Source organism: Blennius ocellaris, assembly GCF_963422515.1.
Source record: "Blennius ocellaris genome assembly, chromosome: 12".
In the NCBI taxonomy this organism is placed as follows: Eukaryota; Metazoa; Chordata; class Actinopteri; order Blenniiformes; family Blenniidae; genus Blennius; species Blennius ocellaris.
Window position 1 is genome coordinate 29,492,803 of NC_137661.1, and position 19,977 is coordinate 29,512,779.

Genomic DNA, 19,977 nt, shown 5'->3' on the forward strand with positions numbered 1-19,977 from the left:
GGTGTTTCGATAAACCCAGTCAACAAAACCACCAGTGTATGCAAAGTGGCGTATGTGAGCATCAACGGGAGTGTTTATGGCAGATGAGATATTTTAATATTGCCGACTTGTTTAGAGTGACTATCCTCACCATCATTCAGCAGACATGTGGAGCAACAATGCTTCATGCTCAGAGACGGCTGCTAAACAATACAGATTACACAACAACTGAATCATATTGAAATCCACACCACTCACACTCATGTTCTAAAAATCCCGATCTCCCACCTATATGCACCGATTTAATAATATAGCCACAACGTGTGGGGGGTGGGGGGTGTTAAGAGTTGAAGGGAGGATAAATGGAGACAATTAGAGGACAGCTCTGGAGGAGTCTGCAAACATCTGAGGAGGAGGTTCACCAGCGGGACAACAACTCTAAATCTAAACATCCTGAGCTTCAAGAGAATGGTTTAGATCAAAACATGTCAGAATTTACAACTCAGTCCAGACCTCAGCACAGTTGAACATCTCTGGCATGATTTGAAAATTGCTCTTCTCTCCATCTAATCTGACTGAGCTTCAGTGATTTTGTAAAGAATGGGCAAAAAACTTGGTCTCCACATGTGCAACTGGTCGAGACATGCACCATAAGACTTGCAGCTGTGATTGCAGCTAAAGGTGGCTCTACAAGTGTTGACTTAGATACTTTTGTAAGCCACATATTTCATTTTTGTTGTTTGTAACATTTGTTTAATTTCCATATATCATCTTCCTTCCACTTCAAAGTTATGCAACACGTCATGTTACCAATCGCATATGATCCTCATAAATTAAATTCATTTGTGGTTTTAATGTGACACAATGCGTGAAACTTCGTGGGGCATGAATCCTTCTGTAAGCCACTGTACATGCATGGACCGCATCATGTATATACCCATGAAAGCATGAATTTACACTGTGTGTAAAGCACTAAGAAGATTACAAAGAGTATGTGCATTTTAATAACTTTTTTATGCTAACATATTTAACAGTCACTGTAATTAAAAGTAGACCATTTTAATCATAATCAGAGGATAAAGAAACCCTGTTAATGCTCAGCCGGTGGCATTTACAAGTTGATCAGTGGGAATGATTGTTGTATCATGATTAAATTGGTTGGGAAAATAACCCTTGTAAATAAAGAAACATTTTTGCAGATTAAAGGTGGATGAACTAAATCTTCAATGACGGAACTGTATCATTTCTTTGTTCAACTAAATTTCTGTCAGAAATAATATCGACAATAGGATGAAATAAAGTGATGGTATGTCTCTCGGGACCAATCATAAGGAACCATCCTTTAAAATGAGCATGAGCTTGCATTTGTGTGTTGATCTGTCACAGCCTGCTGGGTTTTCTTGACTGTGAGCGGACAACAGTTCACAAACGCCTCCCTCTCATTGTAACGTGTGAGTAATAGGCTCCGCCGCCGGTACCTATAAACATGTTGTTGATGCTATAGGCAGTCAGACACCTGGTCTGCCTGCACTGTCCCGTCCCCTCTGGTGCGCTCCTGAGAAAAGTGAGTTTACAGAGACTGCTGCGGCTGCTGCGGCGGCGGCCGCTGCAGCGGAGGGCTGAACTGAGCATCTGTGCCTTTAAAGGCTTGTCAAGTGCGCCGCTATCAGAGCGCGCAGTCAACTTCCCACAAGTTGGATCGCAGAGTACAGTCGGGCGACCATCATCAAACGGCACGGTCTCACCTTCTCAGCAAGACCCATGGAATAAACACGATGGATTACCACTGGATACTGCTATCTGCGTTGTTGCAGCTCGCATTTCATCCAGGTGAGACCTTTTTTTTGGTGCGCGTTGGTGCGCCGGCTTTACGCGAGCAACTTGTTGCCGTGCTCTTATGAAAACTGTGTTTGGGCGACCCGCTAGTATTTAGTCCCCTTTTAGCCCAATGAGATAAAGATAATCCACATATAATGATCCTAATTACTCCACTGGCGGCGCTTCGCCCTCGTGATGCGTACTTTTCTTTGTTCCCCTCAGTGGAGCACCGGGATCTCGTGGCTGCTGATTGAGACAACATGAAGTCACAGAAACCCAATGAGGAAAGTGGATATATGGGCAGGGACATTGATGCCAGCGCTACTTTAATAATTTATTTTGCACTGAGATAACAGAGTTCCATTAACAACAAAGTAATCACAGTACCATGAACTAGGCTGCTGATTGCTATATGTGTCCGTGATGCGTAAATACATTTCCAGATGAAGGAGGCAAGCCATAAGCGTCATTTATGGAAATACATGGGTAACTCTTGGGACGCATGCAAACGACCGACAGTTACACAAGTGCATGGCATGCATTTATACTTTCTGTATGATGGTTGTCCTATCTGCGTTTTCAGCGCAGCTTTACTGCTTTACTGCACCCTGGTTTATTCTGCTGTCCTCGCTGGACATTGGGCAGGATTTTGAAAGCACATTGCAAATAATTGTGCCTTGGTATGAGCTTTAGTCTATAAACACATTGTTACGTTTTAATTGCCTGAGTTTATTTTTCTTGTACGGGTGCAATAGTTCTTCATGAGGGTTTTTAACAAGTAATTCTTTTTATAATCTTCTCAGGATACAAAACACGGAATTTCTCCAGGGATAGAGTGCAAATGTATGTAAAGTGGGGAACAGCAAATGTTGGCGTTTAACTGTGCGCTCCAGGTGCGTCTATGCGGCTCAGCTGCGGCGTCATCTGCGGCGACCTCCCGTTCTCAACACTGTAACGCGCCATGGGAGGCCGCTGATGTTCATATCATATCATCGGGGAATTTGAACGACTGCCACATTTTCAGGCAGTATGTACAGGCTTACCTGTCATGTGATGCAACAGCGTACGCCATGAATTCTGCCTTAAGCTTGTTTGCGTACACCTTTTGAACTTGTGCTCTTTCAGTCAATTAATCTAGTGCTAATTCATCAATTTGAAACTAATTCAATTAATGTTGTACCTTTGCTGTGCGTCACTTTGAAACTTTGGCGTTTATTATTTATTTATTTATTTATTTTGTGCACAATAAATAGATTATCTCTTATATCTTCCCCATTTCATTCTATGTTGCCAGTCAAAAACAAATCAATCAGCAGTAGAGCTTTCTTTGTGTGATGACCGGCTGCCATTAGCTGGTCTCTGATTGAATTAATTTCATTTAAGTTGAGCATGTGTCCATATCCTTTTCACCAGGTTTTTCATTTGTGACTTTTTTTCCTTCTACTCACTTTCCCTATGGAATCATCTTATTGTTCAATGTTGAAGGATGAAGAATGTATTTATTTTTCTCTGAGCAACATGTTTCACCCTCCCTGGAGTGCATTTTCTGGAAGCTGAAGCAGCAACAGTCCTCCTCTGTTTATCACATGTAGCATCAAAACTAATGAGTCCAATGAGACACCACTTGTTCTTTCTCCCACCAGTTATCACAACAAATCTTTAAGTTCTTGCACCCCAGTTGAAAGCACCTCACCTTGTTTTATTTTACACCGTGACTGTTTAAATTCGGGAATTTCTTGTTCATTCTACACAGTTTTTGCTTGAAATCATCTGAACTGCCCAGTCTTTCTTTAGGTTAGAGATACAATTGCTGATGTCTCACAAAGCTACTTGTGTGTTTCACGAACCATTGCTGTGTATATTTTCTCCCACATCAACAATTTAGACAAATTGTAACAATGTGGTTCTTGAGATAAATCTTGTGACCCTCAAATCTCTTAAGAGCAAATTATTTGATGAGTTTTTCTTATTTTTAATTTTCAGCAGATTCAAGAAACCGTGCTTAATTACATCTGTCTTTGCTTCCCAATAATTTTTTCATTTCAAGCAATCCATCTGTAATTTTGTTTTGCGTAACTAAGTTCTCTACTGGGAGGACGCACAAATACATTTTATTTTCAATGTAAGTGTGAAACCACTGTGTTAACAGGATCATTTGTGCTCATTTACATGTAGTCAAAAGTTAATCCATGACTGATAACAAACACAAGTTTTGATGTGGGTAACCTATCTGTTGACCTTTGAATCATGGATTTCTACCTTTAAGCTGCTGTAATGCATAGGATTCTTATGTGGTTGTGTATGTTGACACAACTCGATTTCACAGTGGTGTGCAGATTTCACTCCTCTGATTCAGCTCATACTTAAGGTTTAAATAAATGACATGGCTAAATTGAGAGTTCAAATCTATAAAGTATTTAACTTTAAACTGATGTGGCAGTCTCATGCACACGCAGTGTGGGCTAAAATGGGAATTATATTATGTGGTACTGCTCAGATTTCTGTGATTTCTCTATGTGTGACATTCAGTTGAAAACCATCTCTGCTTCCTTCTAGGCAACTCCAAGCCCACCATCAACCCTGCTGAGCCCTACCTTGTTGTCCCCATCAACAAACCCTTCAGCCTGGGGTGCCTGGGTGAGAACAGGACAGAGTGGCGAAGGCAGGACCGCCCGAGGACACTAAAAGCAAAAGCAATCAATGGAATGTGGTCATTGCAATTTCCCAGGGCTCAGCCTCTTCACATGGGCCGCTACATCTGCCAGGAGGAGGGCTCTGATGAACAAGCCTCCATCTACATATACGTGAAAGGTAGCTGCTGTATTTCAGGGACTACATATGTGTGACACTTTGTGGCATTTGTATGTCAGATGAAGATGACTGAAATGAAATGGAAAGTGGAAAGAGACTACGGGGAGCAGCAGACCAAATCTTTTAGTATTTCACGCTGTGTGTGTGGGTGTGTTTGTGGAAGAAAGTGTTTGTTACTTTGCCCTGGACAGGTACAGTAGATACTGGAGCTATTTATTGAGTGCATGAATAAGTTTTACTGTATTTCCTTCTCTGTGTGACCCCCACATCTCTTTGGCTGATTTCCATCACTGCAGGCTGATAAGTTGATCATTCACTCTGCAATCTCTACACTTACATTTGAAGCAACATTGTAGATCAGAGCCCCGTAACTAGTGATAACTACTCTAAATGAATAATGACTCATGGAATTCCAGTCATATGTGATTAATGGTTACTTCAGTTTATACATCTCTGGGACTGATATCTTTTTCTTAGCCAACTCAACCTGAAGAATGAAATCACAGCCAATCGTGATGCTGGCACACAGTTTGTCCTTGTGAATTTTCCAATTTTTGGTGGATGGATTAATTGGTAGAACCAGATTTTATTTTGTAATCTTTCTTGTTGAAGTTGGCAAAACCCATGGTTACCATGGCAATGACAAATATGATCTAACCCATTTAGACAATTTGTTGTTGTTGTTTTTATTTTTAGAACCGGATGAAATTTGAGCTTGTTTCAAACAAAATATTAAATCCTTTTCATGCAGAGGTAGGCTGACTGTGGTCAGCACAGCAGATACTGAAATTCATCTGAAAGCTTCACTGACTGTTGTTAAAGTTTGTTTACACACACAAAAACATTACAGGTATGATACAGTGCAACAAACTTGCAGTTTAATTGCATTTGTTATCTCTGTTCAAAAAACAACCAGTGAAAGTTGTCAGCTTTGTGTGGAGCTCCTCAAATCCATAACATACCCTCAGCATACATACATACATACATAACAGATATAATATATATTTGATGATATGTGTTCATTTTTGATGCATTTCACTGGTAAAATTCAAAAGGTGAGACCACTCTGTTTCTCTTGTCAAAAGAAGTTGAGAAAAAAAAAGAAACGTTTGCTGTGTAGTCCAATTTGCTTCACATTCATACTTTGATTTTTAACAGGGCACCAATTCTGTATTGAATGTCATACAATGTGAGACTCTTCTGGTGGTTATTTTTACATGCAAATAATCTCACTTACAAATATCAAAAAGTATAACGGTGCCAAACAGCAGAAGAAATTCCTAGATTCTGCACATCCACAACGGTCCTCTGCAGAGACACAAGGCCTGTTTGGTTCAATTCGAGCTCCTCAGTCTGTGCTGCATTCAGAGTTGAGTTTCACTTAAATCCACCTAAACAAAGCAAAGTGGGACCTGCTGTTTAAACATATTTACTCCACTTGTTTGGTGTGCACCACATGTCAGATAACATTAACACACTTCCACAGAAGTATAGCAATTGTACCACTGCTCACTTTAATTTAACCAAATATGATCACACCTTTAAACACACATGTTATCAGTATTAAAAATAAAATCTGTGTTGGTGGAGCAGCTTCAGCAGGATGGCTTAACATCATAAACAAAAAGTGCTTGTTAATTTTTTATATTAGAAATAGAATTTTCTAAAAAATCTTGAAGAATTTTTGGCTATTTCGATTATAATTGCTTACCTCTTGTATTTTTCAAAGTTGTGAGAATATCTTGACTATTTAATGACTCAGCATCCATGGACTTGTACAATGACTGGAGGGAAGGATGTTGAAGATGTTGAGGTGGGATCTTGTATTCCTGGTGCTTTCCTCACTAGTCTACAACATAGTCTCTACTGTTTCTTAATCATAATAAAGTAATCTTGTTCTGATGCTCAACCGCCACTTTGGTCTACTTTATATAAAAACCCAAGAGGCTATCAAGAAAAGTTCTGGTTCACCCAGCCAGCCTGCCCCTGTGAGATAAACATTTTTTAAGAAAAACAAACGAATATGTTTATTGAACCCCTCTCTTTGCCTACATTGACATTAAAGGTAAATATTTGCTAGTGGAGGAGGGTGTGATGGAGTGAATTAGCTGAAACAGCTTTACTGGGACCATCACATTGGCATAAAGCAAAATCAAAATGCTTTAATGCTTCAGGAACTGATTGTGTAGCCTTGCTTACAGCTTTTTCTTTTTCTTTTTGGCAGATCCTGCAAATCCCTTCAGAAAATCGTTGGTGTTCAACATTCTCGCTCGACAGGGATTCACCGCTTGCATCACCTGTTTGGCAACAGATCCAAGTCTGGACAATTTAGGCCTGGAAACATGCTCTGGTAGAGATCTGCCCCCTGGCCTTACGTTTTCTCCAGTACTGGAGCAAGGAATCATAATCCACAATACACAGAGAGAATATGAAGGCTGCTATGTTTGCACGGGAATGCTCATGAAGCGGCGCGTCAGATCACATGACTATTACCTGACAGTCAAACCAGGTAAAATGGTGTGCTTGCTTTGTGCTATGTACTGCATATATATTGCTGGGTATGGATGGACAAAAATTATAAAATTATAATTAATTTTTTTTGCAACAGTGTATACAAAACTCTGTTTTTTGCTGTTTGTTTCTCATTCAGTGGCCATTGCTCCTCCGGTAATCCAAATGCAGCAATCAGGAAGAATAATTCTTGTACGAGATGAAAGTCTCATCCTCACCTGCAATACGTCTAATGTCAATGGAAACATTACGTTGGACTGGATCACTCCACCAGACTCGGTAAGATTTGTTTACTTAGTTTTTCCATGTATTATTGCTGGAAAGATAATGTTTTGTTTTGGAGTCAGTTTTTAATTCACATCAGTTCACTTTATAAACCTTTGCAGAGACCAAAGGCTAATGACTAAAGTAAAAGGGGTTGATGTTCATGCTGTCTTGACTTCAGGATCTTAGTTGTGTGTACCTTCCCACCTACTGTATGAGAGTGATTGATAGTGTGCCTTGTTGCTCTGTCTCTGTTAGTATTTGCCTGGCAAGGACAGACATGCAGATAGGCTTAATCTCTAAAGATCTCTGGGTGTTGACAGGGTGCTGTCTGCTATTCACAGCAATCAGCAATGCTTGATGGCTCTTCACGAATCCTACTGGAGCCCGTCACTCACATTCGCGTCGCCACATTGAAAATAGTTGCGGTGAAACCACAAGACACTGGAAGTTACAAATGTGAAGCCACAAATGAAAAAGGCACCACCACCAAGTCAGTGTGGCTTGATATTTATGGTGAGTAAGTTGTGAGAATTGCTTGGAGATAAAAGTGCACTTGCCAACGTGTTATTAATGTGATGAAGACTGAACGATACGTGAAAGAAATACATGTTTTTCTGTCGGTGCCTGATATGGACTACCTGCATTTTCAAAGTTATCTTCCTACAAAATCATGTCACATTTCACATTTTACTCCATGAATCTTAATTTCATTTGACACATGGGAATCAGAGATTCAATGCTTAATGCTTTGATGCTTAATCAATAACTGTATGAGACTGTAAACTGAGAAGTAAACAAATGTCACTCATTGAGTGGATTTATTGTATTCATGTCAAGAAAACATACTTCAATGAATCTATGCAAATCGAATCTAATCACCTATCTGAAGTCTAACTTCCTGATATTCAGTGCTCAATCAAACGTCTTTATTCAAATTAAAAGTAGAGATTTTCCAAAACCTTAAATCTGTATTTTAGATATAAACTTATGAATTGATATAGTTTTTTGCTCATTTTGTCTTTTGTTATATCTTCTATTATGTATTTTGGTCACCATTAAATCAAACCAACAAACATAAATGTCACTGTTTTCAAACTTTTTTCTATTGAACAGAAAGAGGATTCATTAGTTTGAACCTCACAAGCAACCGAACCTTCCACATTCGGTCGGGTGAGACTGTTCCACTGAAAGTAACCTTGGACGCATATCCCAAGCTACAGACCTTTTCCTGGAGTTTCATGGGGTCTCAGCTCAGGAACACAACCGACCACGTCATCATCACACAAAGAAAAGAATACAGGTACGACAACACACAAACTCGTACCTGCCTCATGTTCCTCTAGAACTTCCACAAAGGTGAAGATATTCATTTCTGTCCATGGGTGGAATTTAGCAACTGTGCTTGAGCCACAAGTCACACTTCACTGATAATACAACTGGGAACCTGAAGCTCGCCCTGGGGGCTGTTCTTTGGAACACAGCAGGGAAAAAAATCTAACATGCTCTCTTATTATAATGTGTACAGACATATTATGCAACTTCATAACAGTTACATGTATGTTTCCTAATGTCAGGAAGCGAAAAACTCTTTACTTAGTCCTTTCATCTGTTTGTGAAGATCAAACTGATTATAGCAATAGGTGACCCTAATTGAATGTGCAAAAGAAAACAAAGAAGGGTCACTATTTATCAACTGTTATGTGCTGTTAGTGAGCAGATTGTAATAAAGGAATATAACAAACAAACAAACTTGCAACCATACAGTCTCATACCTGCAGCTCAGATCATGTTTGTTTGTTTGTTTGATTCATAGAACTTCATTCTTCTATACGTTTTACAACTGAACAATAATAAAAGTGCTATTTTCAATTAAGAATAATTGATTGCATTCGTGATAATTAAAAAAAACTCTGATTATTTTACATTTAGTTACATCAGCGAACTGACGCTTGTACGAATGCAAGTGTCGGAGAGTGGAGTTTACACCTTTCAAGCCTCCAATGGAGACTCATCAGTCAACCAGACATTCACCATCTTTGTGATCAGTAAGTTCTGCCAGTACGTTTTCTTCAAGACTTTTTGTGCCCTGAAGCGACACAATACATTTCTTTACACAGTATTAATCTTCTGCCACTAATGCCTGGGAACTGACCTTTTCTTTGGGTAAAATGAGGCTCCCTCCCCGTCACCCCTCCCTCTCGCGGTGCCTCCTGAAGGGTTATTCTAGTGTAAAGACATGTTGGGATGTTAAGATATTACGTCTTCTTTATAAGGTAAACCGGAGATTGTGTCTCACGAGGGCCCGGTGGATGGACAGGTACGCTGTGTGGCGAAAGGGTTTCCTGCCCCCCAGTTCACCTGGTACTACTGCGAGCAGCCTCATGTCAGGTGAGGTGTTAGGAGGCAGACAAGATCCCACAAAAAAATGTGCGTGTGTGTGTGGGTACATGCGTGCATCTGTTTGTGTGTGTGTGTGTGTGTGTGTGTGTGTGTGCGCGTGTGTGTGCATGCTAAGGTGGTAATCAAAGGTTTGTGATGACAGCTACCACCGCTGATTAAAGATGTCACCAAAACACACTTTTATTTCCAAGCGTCAAAGTTTCATAAAAATGTAATAAAGTAGTGATTACATTAAATCCATAACTTGGATTGACAAAGATAGCATAGCTTTTAACAGAGGAGCAGATGAGATCCCACCGATGGCTCAGTGTATTTACATTAAATTTTTTAAACATTTCAAACTGAGGTGAAAAAAGGAAAAACTATAATGACAAAATAGTGGAGATATAGTTTGCTCACATTGTGTGATAACTGTGCTGAACTGTTGCCAAATGAATGACTGTAGTTGCAACTTGTATTAGCCAGATTGGTTGTATGTCATACAAACTGACAAACCCAACAGTTATTCCTTGTGTTATCCAACCAACAAAATGCTCGAAAGCAATGCAATTAGTTGATATCTGGTCTCAAAGAAATGTCATGGCATTCATATCTGAGCACTAAAATTCAGATGTAACACAGCTTTCCAGGAATGGGTTATTATTCATGTCAGGTAATATGTTTGTTTTGGGTCTATATTTGAGCCTTCAATGAGACTGTGATAACAAGGCCGCTGTCCACAGCTTCGCTTCCAATCCTTTTTCTGCTTGTTCTTATACTTCAGCCAAACTCTTAGAAAGTGCCCCTCGAGGGTCTTTAAGGTCACCGTAAAGACACATTGGATAGACTGAGTAATGATGATGACAGTGGAATGTGGGATTGTGGGATTTGACGGGACTGACTTGTGATTGGTTGATTGTAGTAAGATGACACTCATGTGACAGGGATTGGCGGGTATTGACTTGTGATTGATAGGGACCGGGACGTCTACCTGGATACAATTGGATCTGACTTGTCTTGTGGAGAACTACCGGGTTGCCATAGCAACACCAATCCTGAGCTGTACAGGCAATGAATCATAGCTGATTATCCAAACTTTATCCACTAATTAAAACATAAAAAATAAACAAACACCTGTCACTCTCTCATTTGCAGCACATAAATGACAGAAACAGGAACTGATGTGACCTCAGTGGGCCTTTGACTGGGGAACACTGAGGTAACAGCTGCTCTTCTTGGTATGGTATTGTGAAGAATGAAGGGTATTTGAGAATATTTTCACCTGTGTATCAAGAGCACAAAAGGAATTTCTAACTTTTACTGTGAACTCAGGCAAAACCGAATGCTTGTTACATGATGGAATGTATCTGAATGCTGTCACATATTACATAAAATTATGTTCTAAAACGTAATGTGTTTTCAGAGCTCAGGGAAGGAATTTGAGTCTCGCAGAGGAAGAGGAACAACACACATCTCTGTGTCCTGAACAGAGACAGTTATTGAAAATATCAGTCATGCCATCAACCTTATACCAATAGTGTATCATCTTCTTCCTTCAGGTGCTCCCAACAGGTGAATACCTCTCAGGAGGCACAGAATGTCATCACCATCACTTTGTTCAGCCCCACATTTGGGAGGACGGAGGTGGAGAGTCGGGTGAATGTTAGCAAGGGACGCTTCAATACTCTGGAGTGTGTGGCCACAGTGGAGGGAGAACAGGCCTACACACTTTTCTCCATCAGTGGTGAGTTATGATCATGAACACACCTAAACAGATCTGAGGGAGTCAAAATAACAGCCAGGTGAATTTGAAGGTGGCGCTGGTGCCTGCAAGTCGCATGTTTTGTTGGTGTTGAACTGATGTAATCCCCTGCGTGTCTTCAGATTAAATGGAAGCGTGACAGAGTCAACAGCACAACAGGGTGTGCACACATGGAAAAATCCATTTATCTTACAGGTTAGAAATCTATCCCCAAATAATTCAATCCTAACTAAAACTGACTTGCCACACCTTGTATATGTTAGGACTTCTGCTTCTGCTGCCAGAGCACTGGAGTTTTTAAGAGTTCTATAACTCTAAAACTCCATATGAGATAATTCTTCAGCTCAAAATATTTACTGAAAGCATGATTTTGGCAAGGATTAGCAGTTCTGCTACGAGGTGTTGGTAATCCATAATCTGTTACGTAAACATGGACAAATAAGGAAACTAAAACATGACAAGATGCTGTATTTTACATAAAGGTATAAGCTTTTCCTTTGTTTGCTCCGTAACTCCAAAATGTGCACTGAGGTAACGGCCTCCCATCTGTTGTACAGTGGCCAGCAATGCATCATGATCTCAGCAACCAAAAAAAGTATAGACTTTTTGTTCTTTTTTTGTGGATATCTAAAGACCCAGGCTTTCACAGGGGGGCAAAAGTGTGACTACAGTGGCAAAATGAGTGAGCATTATGAGGAGGCTGAGTGTTTGCGACTGTCCAAGATAGGCCATTGGTGAGGGCATGTCCAGGATTTTTGTGTTTCACAAAGTTACAACAGACCAGGCGGAGGCGCTGAGCGTGTTTAACGCAGTAGGAGACCTATCGGTATGGGGCATTTTGAAGCTGTGATAGGCTTGGAGGTGTCAGTGGGCTGCAGCATAGAATACACTAAGCTTTAGAAACCACTGACAGGTTTACAGGGGATTAGTTCCTGCAGACTCTGCATTCTCAGATTTGAAGTCGAGAGAAAGCTTCTTATCTGTAAAGAGCTTATTACACCCCACTGTACAGAGGAGCAAAACAATAAGGCATCGCAACCAGCCAGACACAAAGAAACAAAACACTGATTACATATAATTACCCACCAGCACAGCTGTAAAAAGAAGAGCAATACAATAAAACTGTTGTATAATCAAAATGATGCACGAGGTTCACAAAAAAGCTGAATTTGTAAACAACACACAAAAGCCAAGAACCGTACAGTATCTATACATATATAATTGGATGAGTTAGCTGTTATTTGATGAAAGTGGGCTTTACCATGTCTTAATGCTCTCTGGTTCACTTTAATACTCAATTTGCAATGTCCTTTAAAGTGTAAACACTGCAAAGCATTTATTGGCTTTGTTATCATGCCAGTGTCAAACATTACAATGTGTATCTCCCCACAGAGAAAAGAGTTCCACATGATCTGTTCACCCCTCTGCTAATTGGCTCTGTCTCAGCGGCGTGCATCCTCTGCCTTGTCCTTATCATGCTGTTCTACAAGTACATGCAGGTAGGACTGACTGTGCTGCACTTCTCCTGCACGACACACATGTTTAGTGGACATATTTTGATGCAAGCTTAACAGAGGATTAGACCATATTGAAACCCTAATCTCGTCCATATAGTCCATGTCTAATGTTTGGAAATTTATGTTTTGGTGTCTTTGTTCATGCCAGAAACCAAAATACCAGATTCAGTGGAAAGTTATTGAAGGGATCAACGGGAACAGTTATGTGTACATTGATCCCACTCAGCTACCCTACGATCAGCAGTGGGAATTCCCACGAAACAACTTGCGTTTTGGTGAGCATGCAGTTCTTTTATCCAAATCATCTGTCGCACGTTTTGTATCATAATGCCATTGATCCATCACTGCTGACAGGCTGCGGCACTGGTGTCCTTGTCTGAGGTATAAATCACCATTGGAGAAGCACGATGTGGAACTAAGTGGGCTTAATAGTCCCACTAAATCCAAACAAGGCAGTTAGTATGACGTCATTGCTGCCACCCTCAGGCTACGTGGAACTGACTGACAGGCACTGTGGTTTCTGTGTGCACTGACAGAGCATTAAGGTTTTAGCCATGCCTCTGGTCATTACTGATGAACCAGTTCCACTGCTCATTAATGATGAAACCTCACTCCTGAACTGCAAACATGATATTGTTGACATATTCTGGGTGTTGTTTCAGGATCCTGTGTGTCCTGGTGCCTATGTACACAGCCCCGGGGCTAAAACTTGTGTTTTCCTAGGAACGCTGGCACCGAGCCTTCTTGTGGGAGGGAGAAATAGACTTGGAGAATTACAGCTTTGTGTCTTCCTTCTCATTTTCAGGGAAGACATTGGGATCTGGTGCATTTGGGAAAGTAGTGGAAGCCACCGCATATGGACTCTCCAAAGCAGATTCAGTCATGACTGTGGCTGTGAAAATGCTCAAATGTAAGCACTGTCAGCACATGCAAAATAAGTGGGAATAGCAGTTATTTTGAATATGTCCATAGCAACTTTCTGCTTCCAAGAAGTTCTGGTGAATAAATAATTTCCCCGCAGGTGCAAAGACCACACAGCTACTATGTGGATATTATATATAGTGATGGTTTGTAAGCTAAAGCCAAAACCACATATTTAACAGACATTTTACTTAATTTAGCCAAATGCATCAACCTAGAGCTCGCAGGTCTGAGATCACATTTCACAATTTGTAATGATGCTTCCTCTCAGTGTTTTTCTCATGCACTTGTAAATTCTGCTTATGTGTCCCATCTTTCCTGCCCCTCCACAGCAAGTGCTCATGCCACAGAGAAAGAGGCACTGATGTCAGAACTGAAAGTCCTCAGTTACTTGGGAAACCACATGAACATTGTCAACCTGCTGGGAGCCTGCACTGTTGGAGGTGCGACAGCCAACATGACTGTGAAATCAATTTGGAGCTTTCAGATTGTTCAGAGAATTAATTTTTTTGTGATTCTGGTGATCACAGGGCTTCACTTGGAAAAGTCCACTGTGATGACATTTGCTTTGTTGTCTGCAGGTCCTACACTGGTGATCACAGAGTACTGCTGCTTTGGAGACCTTCTGAACTTTCTGCGCAGAAAACGAGAATCCTTCATCTGCATCCAGCTTGAGAAGGACTACTACTACCGCAACGTCATGCAACAGAGAGTCGCAGATGGGTCAGGTTCTTTTTGCTTTTAAGAGTGGTTGATTGTGTGGAAGAGAATAGAGCATCAGTATTTACTATCCAGAACGTGCGTAGGAGATTTGGACTGCAGTGTGCTTTTGTGTGGCTCCGCTCAGCTGAGACCAGACTGTTCCTTTCCTCTTCACAGTGACAGCTTGAATGGCTACATGACCATGAGGCCTTCTGTTGCTGGCAAACTGCTCTTCAGTTCATCTTCAGAGAAGAGATGCCCTGTAGGAAAAGGCAAGCCAGCCAGTCAGTCATTCATCAAATTTATTCCGCAGCCTAAAACACACAAAAATGCAGTCGGGGAAATACAGTTCGATCCCTCTCCTGGTTGTCCTCTCAGGTGACTCCTACCTTGAAGCAGATGTGGAGAGTGAAATGTTTGAGGATGGTCTGTCCCTTGACATCGAAGACCTGCTCAGCTTCTCCTACCAAGTTGCCAAAGGCATGGAGTTCTTAGCCTCCAAGAATGTGAGTATTTACATTGTTTTCGAGTTATATTTTTCATTTATTTCCACACAGAACTGCGATCACATTTCCACAGCTAGTAAACGGATCTAAAATGCGTGTTGGAGCATACTGCTTAAAAATTCATTAGCTGGAGAAACAACGATACTCTTGCCATTGAGCTCATGTGTCAGTGTCAGAGGTTGCATGTTACAAAACCAAGTGTGGTGATTCAGGGCCAAGGTACATTAGAAATTAATGACTTGTGTTTTGTTTTTAGTTTGCATAATAGGAATCATCAGAATCTGTAGATAACGGTGCCTGTGTTTTTCAGTGTATTCACAGAGACTTGGCTGCCAGAAACATCCTTCTGACTCAAGGACGAGTGGCAAAGATCTGTGACTTTGGTCTGGCCCGCGACATCACCACTGATTCAAACTATGTAGTTAAAGGCAACGTAAGTGCAGAAACTGTGGGACTGGCTGTTGTATGCTCGAGATCTTCACATTTCCTGGTTTGGAAAATCATTCTTTCAAGTCATACACGTTTCTTTCTACTAATGTGTTAGCAGGCTGTTCATGTTCTCTCTCTCATGCACACACACACACACACACACACACACACACACACACACACACACACACACACACACACACACACACACACACACACACACATGCACACACACACACACTATATTACAGAACTGGTGCAACATATATGAGGAAGTATGACTTTTTTCTTTTCATTTTTTGTTCTTGCAGCTGTGCACCTTATTTTCTCACACCAAGTTACACAATGTTATGCAATTCCCGATGCACCTGTCTGCAAGACAAACGTACTTATATTTACCATATAGATTATGCTCAAAAGTTGACTCGGTTTACTGTTTTCTAAAAATTGTCCCTCAGTTTGTTTGAAAAGCTGCATTGCCTCTGTCGTATTTCATCTGTAATATGGAGTGGCCTTCATTAACATGTACATCTTCTTTATGTCTCGTGTAATTAGTTACCAAAATAATTTGAAAAAAACTTATAGGGCACTAGTGCAAGTTAACAGTAGGCACACCTGTAGCATGGCAAACGTTTTTAAAAAAGAATTTAAAAAAAAAAAAAATTTTATTTTATTTTTTGGCTTTTGTGCTGAGTTATATTTTCATCATGCGACCAAGAGATATAAATAAAGTTCATGCTAGCCAGCTAACATGACCTATAGTCTGCGAAACAACTTCCAAAACTATTTTATGTGCTACACAAAAGGCAAAATACATGTTTGATCATCATCGTGGCGTTTTTGCAGACTCAGAAACAAATTTGTTTCTGAATTTGCAAAAATGCCACAATGCTCTGGTAGTTGGTGCATTGAGCAACATTTGGACTGTTTTACGATTAGAATTCCATAAAATTTCAATTTCATCACATCCAGTTTATTTTTCTGAAACAAAAAAACAGGTGTTTGAAGGAGCACAGGTTGTGAATGAGTAAAGTGTTGGCCATAAGACAAGTAAAGACATTAGCAATGAATCGGACGCCAGTTGACAAGACTTGTAGCATTTATAACAGAGACAGTCCTTCAAGAATGAGTATTTATAAACAGCCTCAAACCTTCTAACATGTGTGACAGCCGTCATATTTTTGAAAGATGTGTCTTTCCATCTCACCCAAATGTTCGACAGGAGCTTTGCAGATGTGCTGAACTGTTTATAAAGACCTGGGGGCAAATACTTGGTGCATACCTGATTTTGAGTACTGTCTGTTCGCTTAGCAGTCCTCATGACGTTTATTTTAACCATTAAAATAGTCAAAAATAGAATTACCTGGACTATGCTCAAATTTTCAAATGTATTGCGCTGTGCTTCCCTTTCAGGCTCGTCTGCCAGTGAAGTGGATGTCACCGGAAAGTATTTTTGAGTGCGTGTACACATTTGAGAGTGACGTGTGGTCCTATGGTATCTTACTTTGGGAGATATTCTCACTGGGTATGTCATGCTTGACTCTTAATTTGTTGGCATGTCTTGTGCATGTTTCTGTATTGTCTCAAGTCAATCACGTGACCAAATGTCTCTGCTAAACGCAGGAAACAGTCCGTATCCTGGCATGCCTGTCGACTCCAAGTTCTACAAACTAATAAAAGAAGGATACCGAATGGATGCTCCAGAGTTTGCACCGACTAAAATGTGAGCTTTTGATTTGCAAGACTGTGTTAAAAGATGTGAAAAGTGAGCATGTGTAAAAAGTTATTAAAAAAGAGAGAGAGGCTGCTTAGTTGGACGGAGGGAGGTGGTGAGACGACCAAAACAAAATGTAATGTGGGGGACTTAAATAACTCTCATCCTGTTGCAATTGGCTTTTCACAAGAAAAATAAAAAATGAGGACATGTTAGAATCCTAAGATAGAATGAGGGCCAAAAACAATTATACACATTAAAAAATACACAATGGTAGTAATTAGAAATAAATGTGTATGCTGATCTGCAGGTATCACATCATGAGGTCCTGCTGGAATGCAGACCCTTTCACGAGGCCCCCCTTCAGCAAAGTTGTGGAAAGGATTGAACAGCAGCTCTCAGATGCCACCAAGCATGTAAGTCGCACCACTTTGTGGTTGTTTTCTTTCACTATGCTCCCGATAGGAATGAACCACAAACTGTCCATTGGGCATTTTGTAGTTTGAGGTTGGAAGTTAGGTGACATGACATTTGACATTATTTCACAAAAGCTGAAAATATTTGGACACCTTGCCACAATTTGAGTTCATTAATGGGAATTAATGTCGAGTCAACAGCTTTTTGTTATGTATCTGTTGTAATCTTGTGTACTATAATTAGATTATGGCATAGCGTAAAACAATAAGTGTACGATTGTGAAGTTTTCTCAATAATTTCTTGTAAGAAGTCACATTAAGTGTGGTCACATAGGATTCAGTTAACAGTCCCAGGCCTCTGCCAGCGTCAGCACTTGTGTTTGACGGCCCAGCTCATCTGATTTACTCGTGGTATACATACAATGACCTCAAGCAAGTCCATGCCTGTTTCCAGACAGCCCAGCAACTTTTAAGTGTTCAAGCTTTGGGGGTTTACATTTTCTCACTCTGGGAGAGTGCTGGGTGAGCCAGTTTATATGAATCTGATACTAATGGTTGTGTTCAATTTTAAGAAGACAAGAGACCATTTGTTGAGGCTCAAGCCCAAAGTAGACATTGGTGTGTGTGTGTGTGTGTGTGGGGGGGGGCTCTAAATGAAGTAATATGTCTATTTTCCAGGACACACAATTTGGAAAAAGGACATGAATGTACAAATATCACAATTTTCCCTCTCTGTCCCTCTGTCTCTGTTTTTCTTTTTCTTTTTTCATTTAGGTTTATCTGAACTTTAGCTCCAGGCCTCCTCTGACACCCAGAACAAGGGAGGAGCCCAGCTCTCAAAACGGGGCACTTTACCACCTGAACTCAGTCGGCAGTAATAGCCCCCAGACCCAGCCGTTACTGGTCCAGCATGAAGTCTTCCTGGAGGGGTCAACCCTCAGGGCCCAACGGGTGTAAGGACCCACCCGACCCGTCTGGCTGCCTTTTAAAGTGCCTGAAAAAATCCGCCACAAACCCCCCCTGCACCCACCCGCCCACTGCCGCGATACCAGCAGCGTTGTTTTATGTTGCAGACTTATTAGCAAATGCCATCAAGGAACAGAAAGATAATCAAATGACTTGTGGATTCTTATCTTTGCTGTCACTGTTATTGCCTACTGATTACAGGGAGTACACTGGGATTAGTGCCCCCCCTGCTCACAGCGAGGAGCCTTGAATGCACCAGAAAGGGTGGAGGGACTGATTCTGTTACTCTAAAATTGAGTACTTTATTACATTTTTTGTTGTTTTGTTATTTTTGTTTTTGTGAGATACAATTTCCTACTCTTGTCATAAGGATGTTTGTTTTTGGGTATCAAATATACACATTTCTTTCAATCTGTTTTTTTTTTTTGTTGACATTTCTGGGTTTTTTTTGTGGTTTTGCAGTTATGAAAAATTATGTAGCATTTTTATTTTTAGTTCGCTGTTGCAATTGATGGAGGAAGAAAAAGTACTTCAGGACTTTCATGTCAATCCATACATCATGTAATACAGCTTTTTTTCTTGTTTATGTTTTCACTCCTTTAACGTCAGTATTACTTCCAACTGTCCATATCTCTGTTATATGAAGAAGGGTTATTGGGGGCCAATTTACACCGAGGTGTTGAGACACTGGTATATAAGCTATTAGAGGGCATGGTCAGTCATGCTTAGAGTCCATAAGTGCTTCAAGTTGAGTAGTAGGAGATACACTCTCACTTTTGCTCTTCACTTTATGTTGGGTGTCACTACCTAGAGTGCAAATAACTGTCTTATACTGGACCGTATTTCAACATAAAATGAATAAGCACATTATTTGTCCACATGCAGTGGTCTGCAGAGATTTGGTATAGATATGGTACGCTAACTTTCCTTTATGTGCTTATCGACTGTATATGTGTATATATGTGTAGGTGTTGGCGCTAGTCACTGCACTGCAATCAGATGTAAAATCAGAGCCTATAAAAAGAATACAATCCGTGAAGCCTCTAGTGTTTGTCTTAGCTTTGTTACACAAGGAGTTCATTTTTGACAGCTGGACTGCTGGAGAGAAAATTTTCTTGTAAATAACTATTCATGTTCATATGAATTGCTCCTGCCACACTCAGTGTATGATATTTGTTTACAAGCATGATACAGGTACTGCCATTCCTACATGTGTTCGCTCAGATTTTTCACCTTTGACTCCCCTAATGAAGGAACTTGGAAACATAATTTTTTTTCT

General features: G+C 40.5%; 1 protein-coding gene across 1 annotated transcript; it reads left to right on the top strand.

Moving 5' to 3' along the window:
* Positions 1-1,754: 1,754 nt before the first annotated feature.
* On the top strand, positions 1,755-19,282 carry kita (KIT proto-oncogene, receptor tyrosine kinase a; the record flags this gene model as incomplete). The annotated part of the gene is made up of 21 exons (XM_080506029.1): positions 1,755-1,809; positions 4,354-4,608; positions 6,833-7,117; positions 7,259-7,398; positions 7,707-7,899; positions 8,500-8,686; positions 9,316-9,431; positions 9,660-9,774; positions 11,325-11,509; positions 12,920-13,026; positions 13,193-13,319; positions 13,850-13,954; positions 14,298-14,408; positions 14,547-14,688; positions 14,845-14,939; positions 15,046-15,173; positions 15,484-15,606; positions 17,016-17,127; positions 17,226-17,325; positions 17,627-17,732; positions 18,507-19,282. 21 exons carry the CDS (start codon positions 1,755-1,757, stop codon positions 18,687-18,689), a joined length of 2,970 nt encoding a protein of 989 aa, XP_080362155.1. The 3' UTR covers positions 18,690-19,282.
* Between the last annotated feature and the right edge of the window lie 695 nt (positions 19,283-19,977).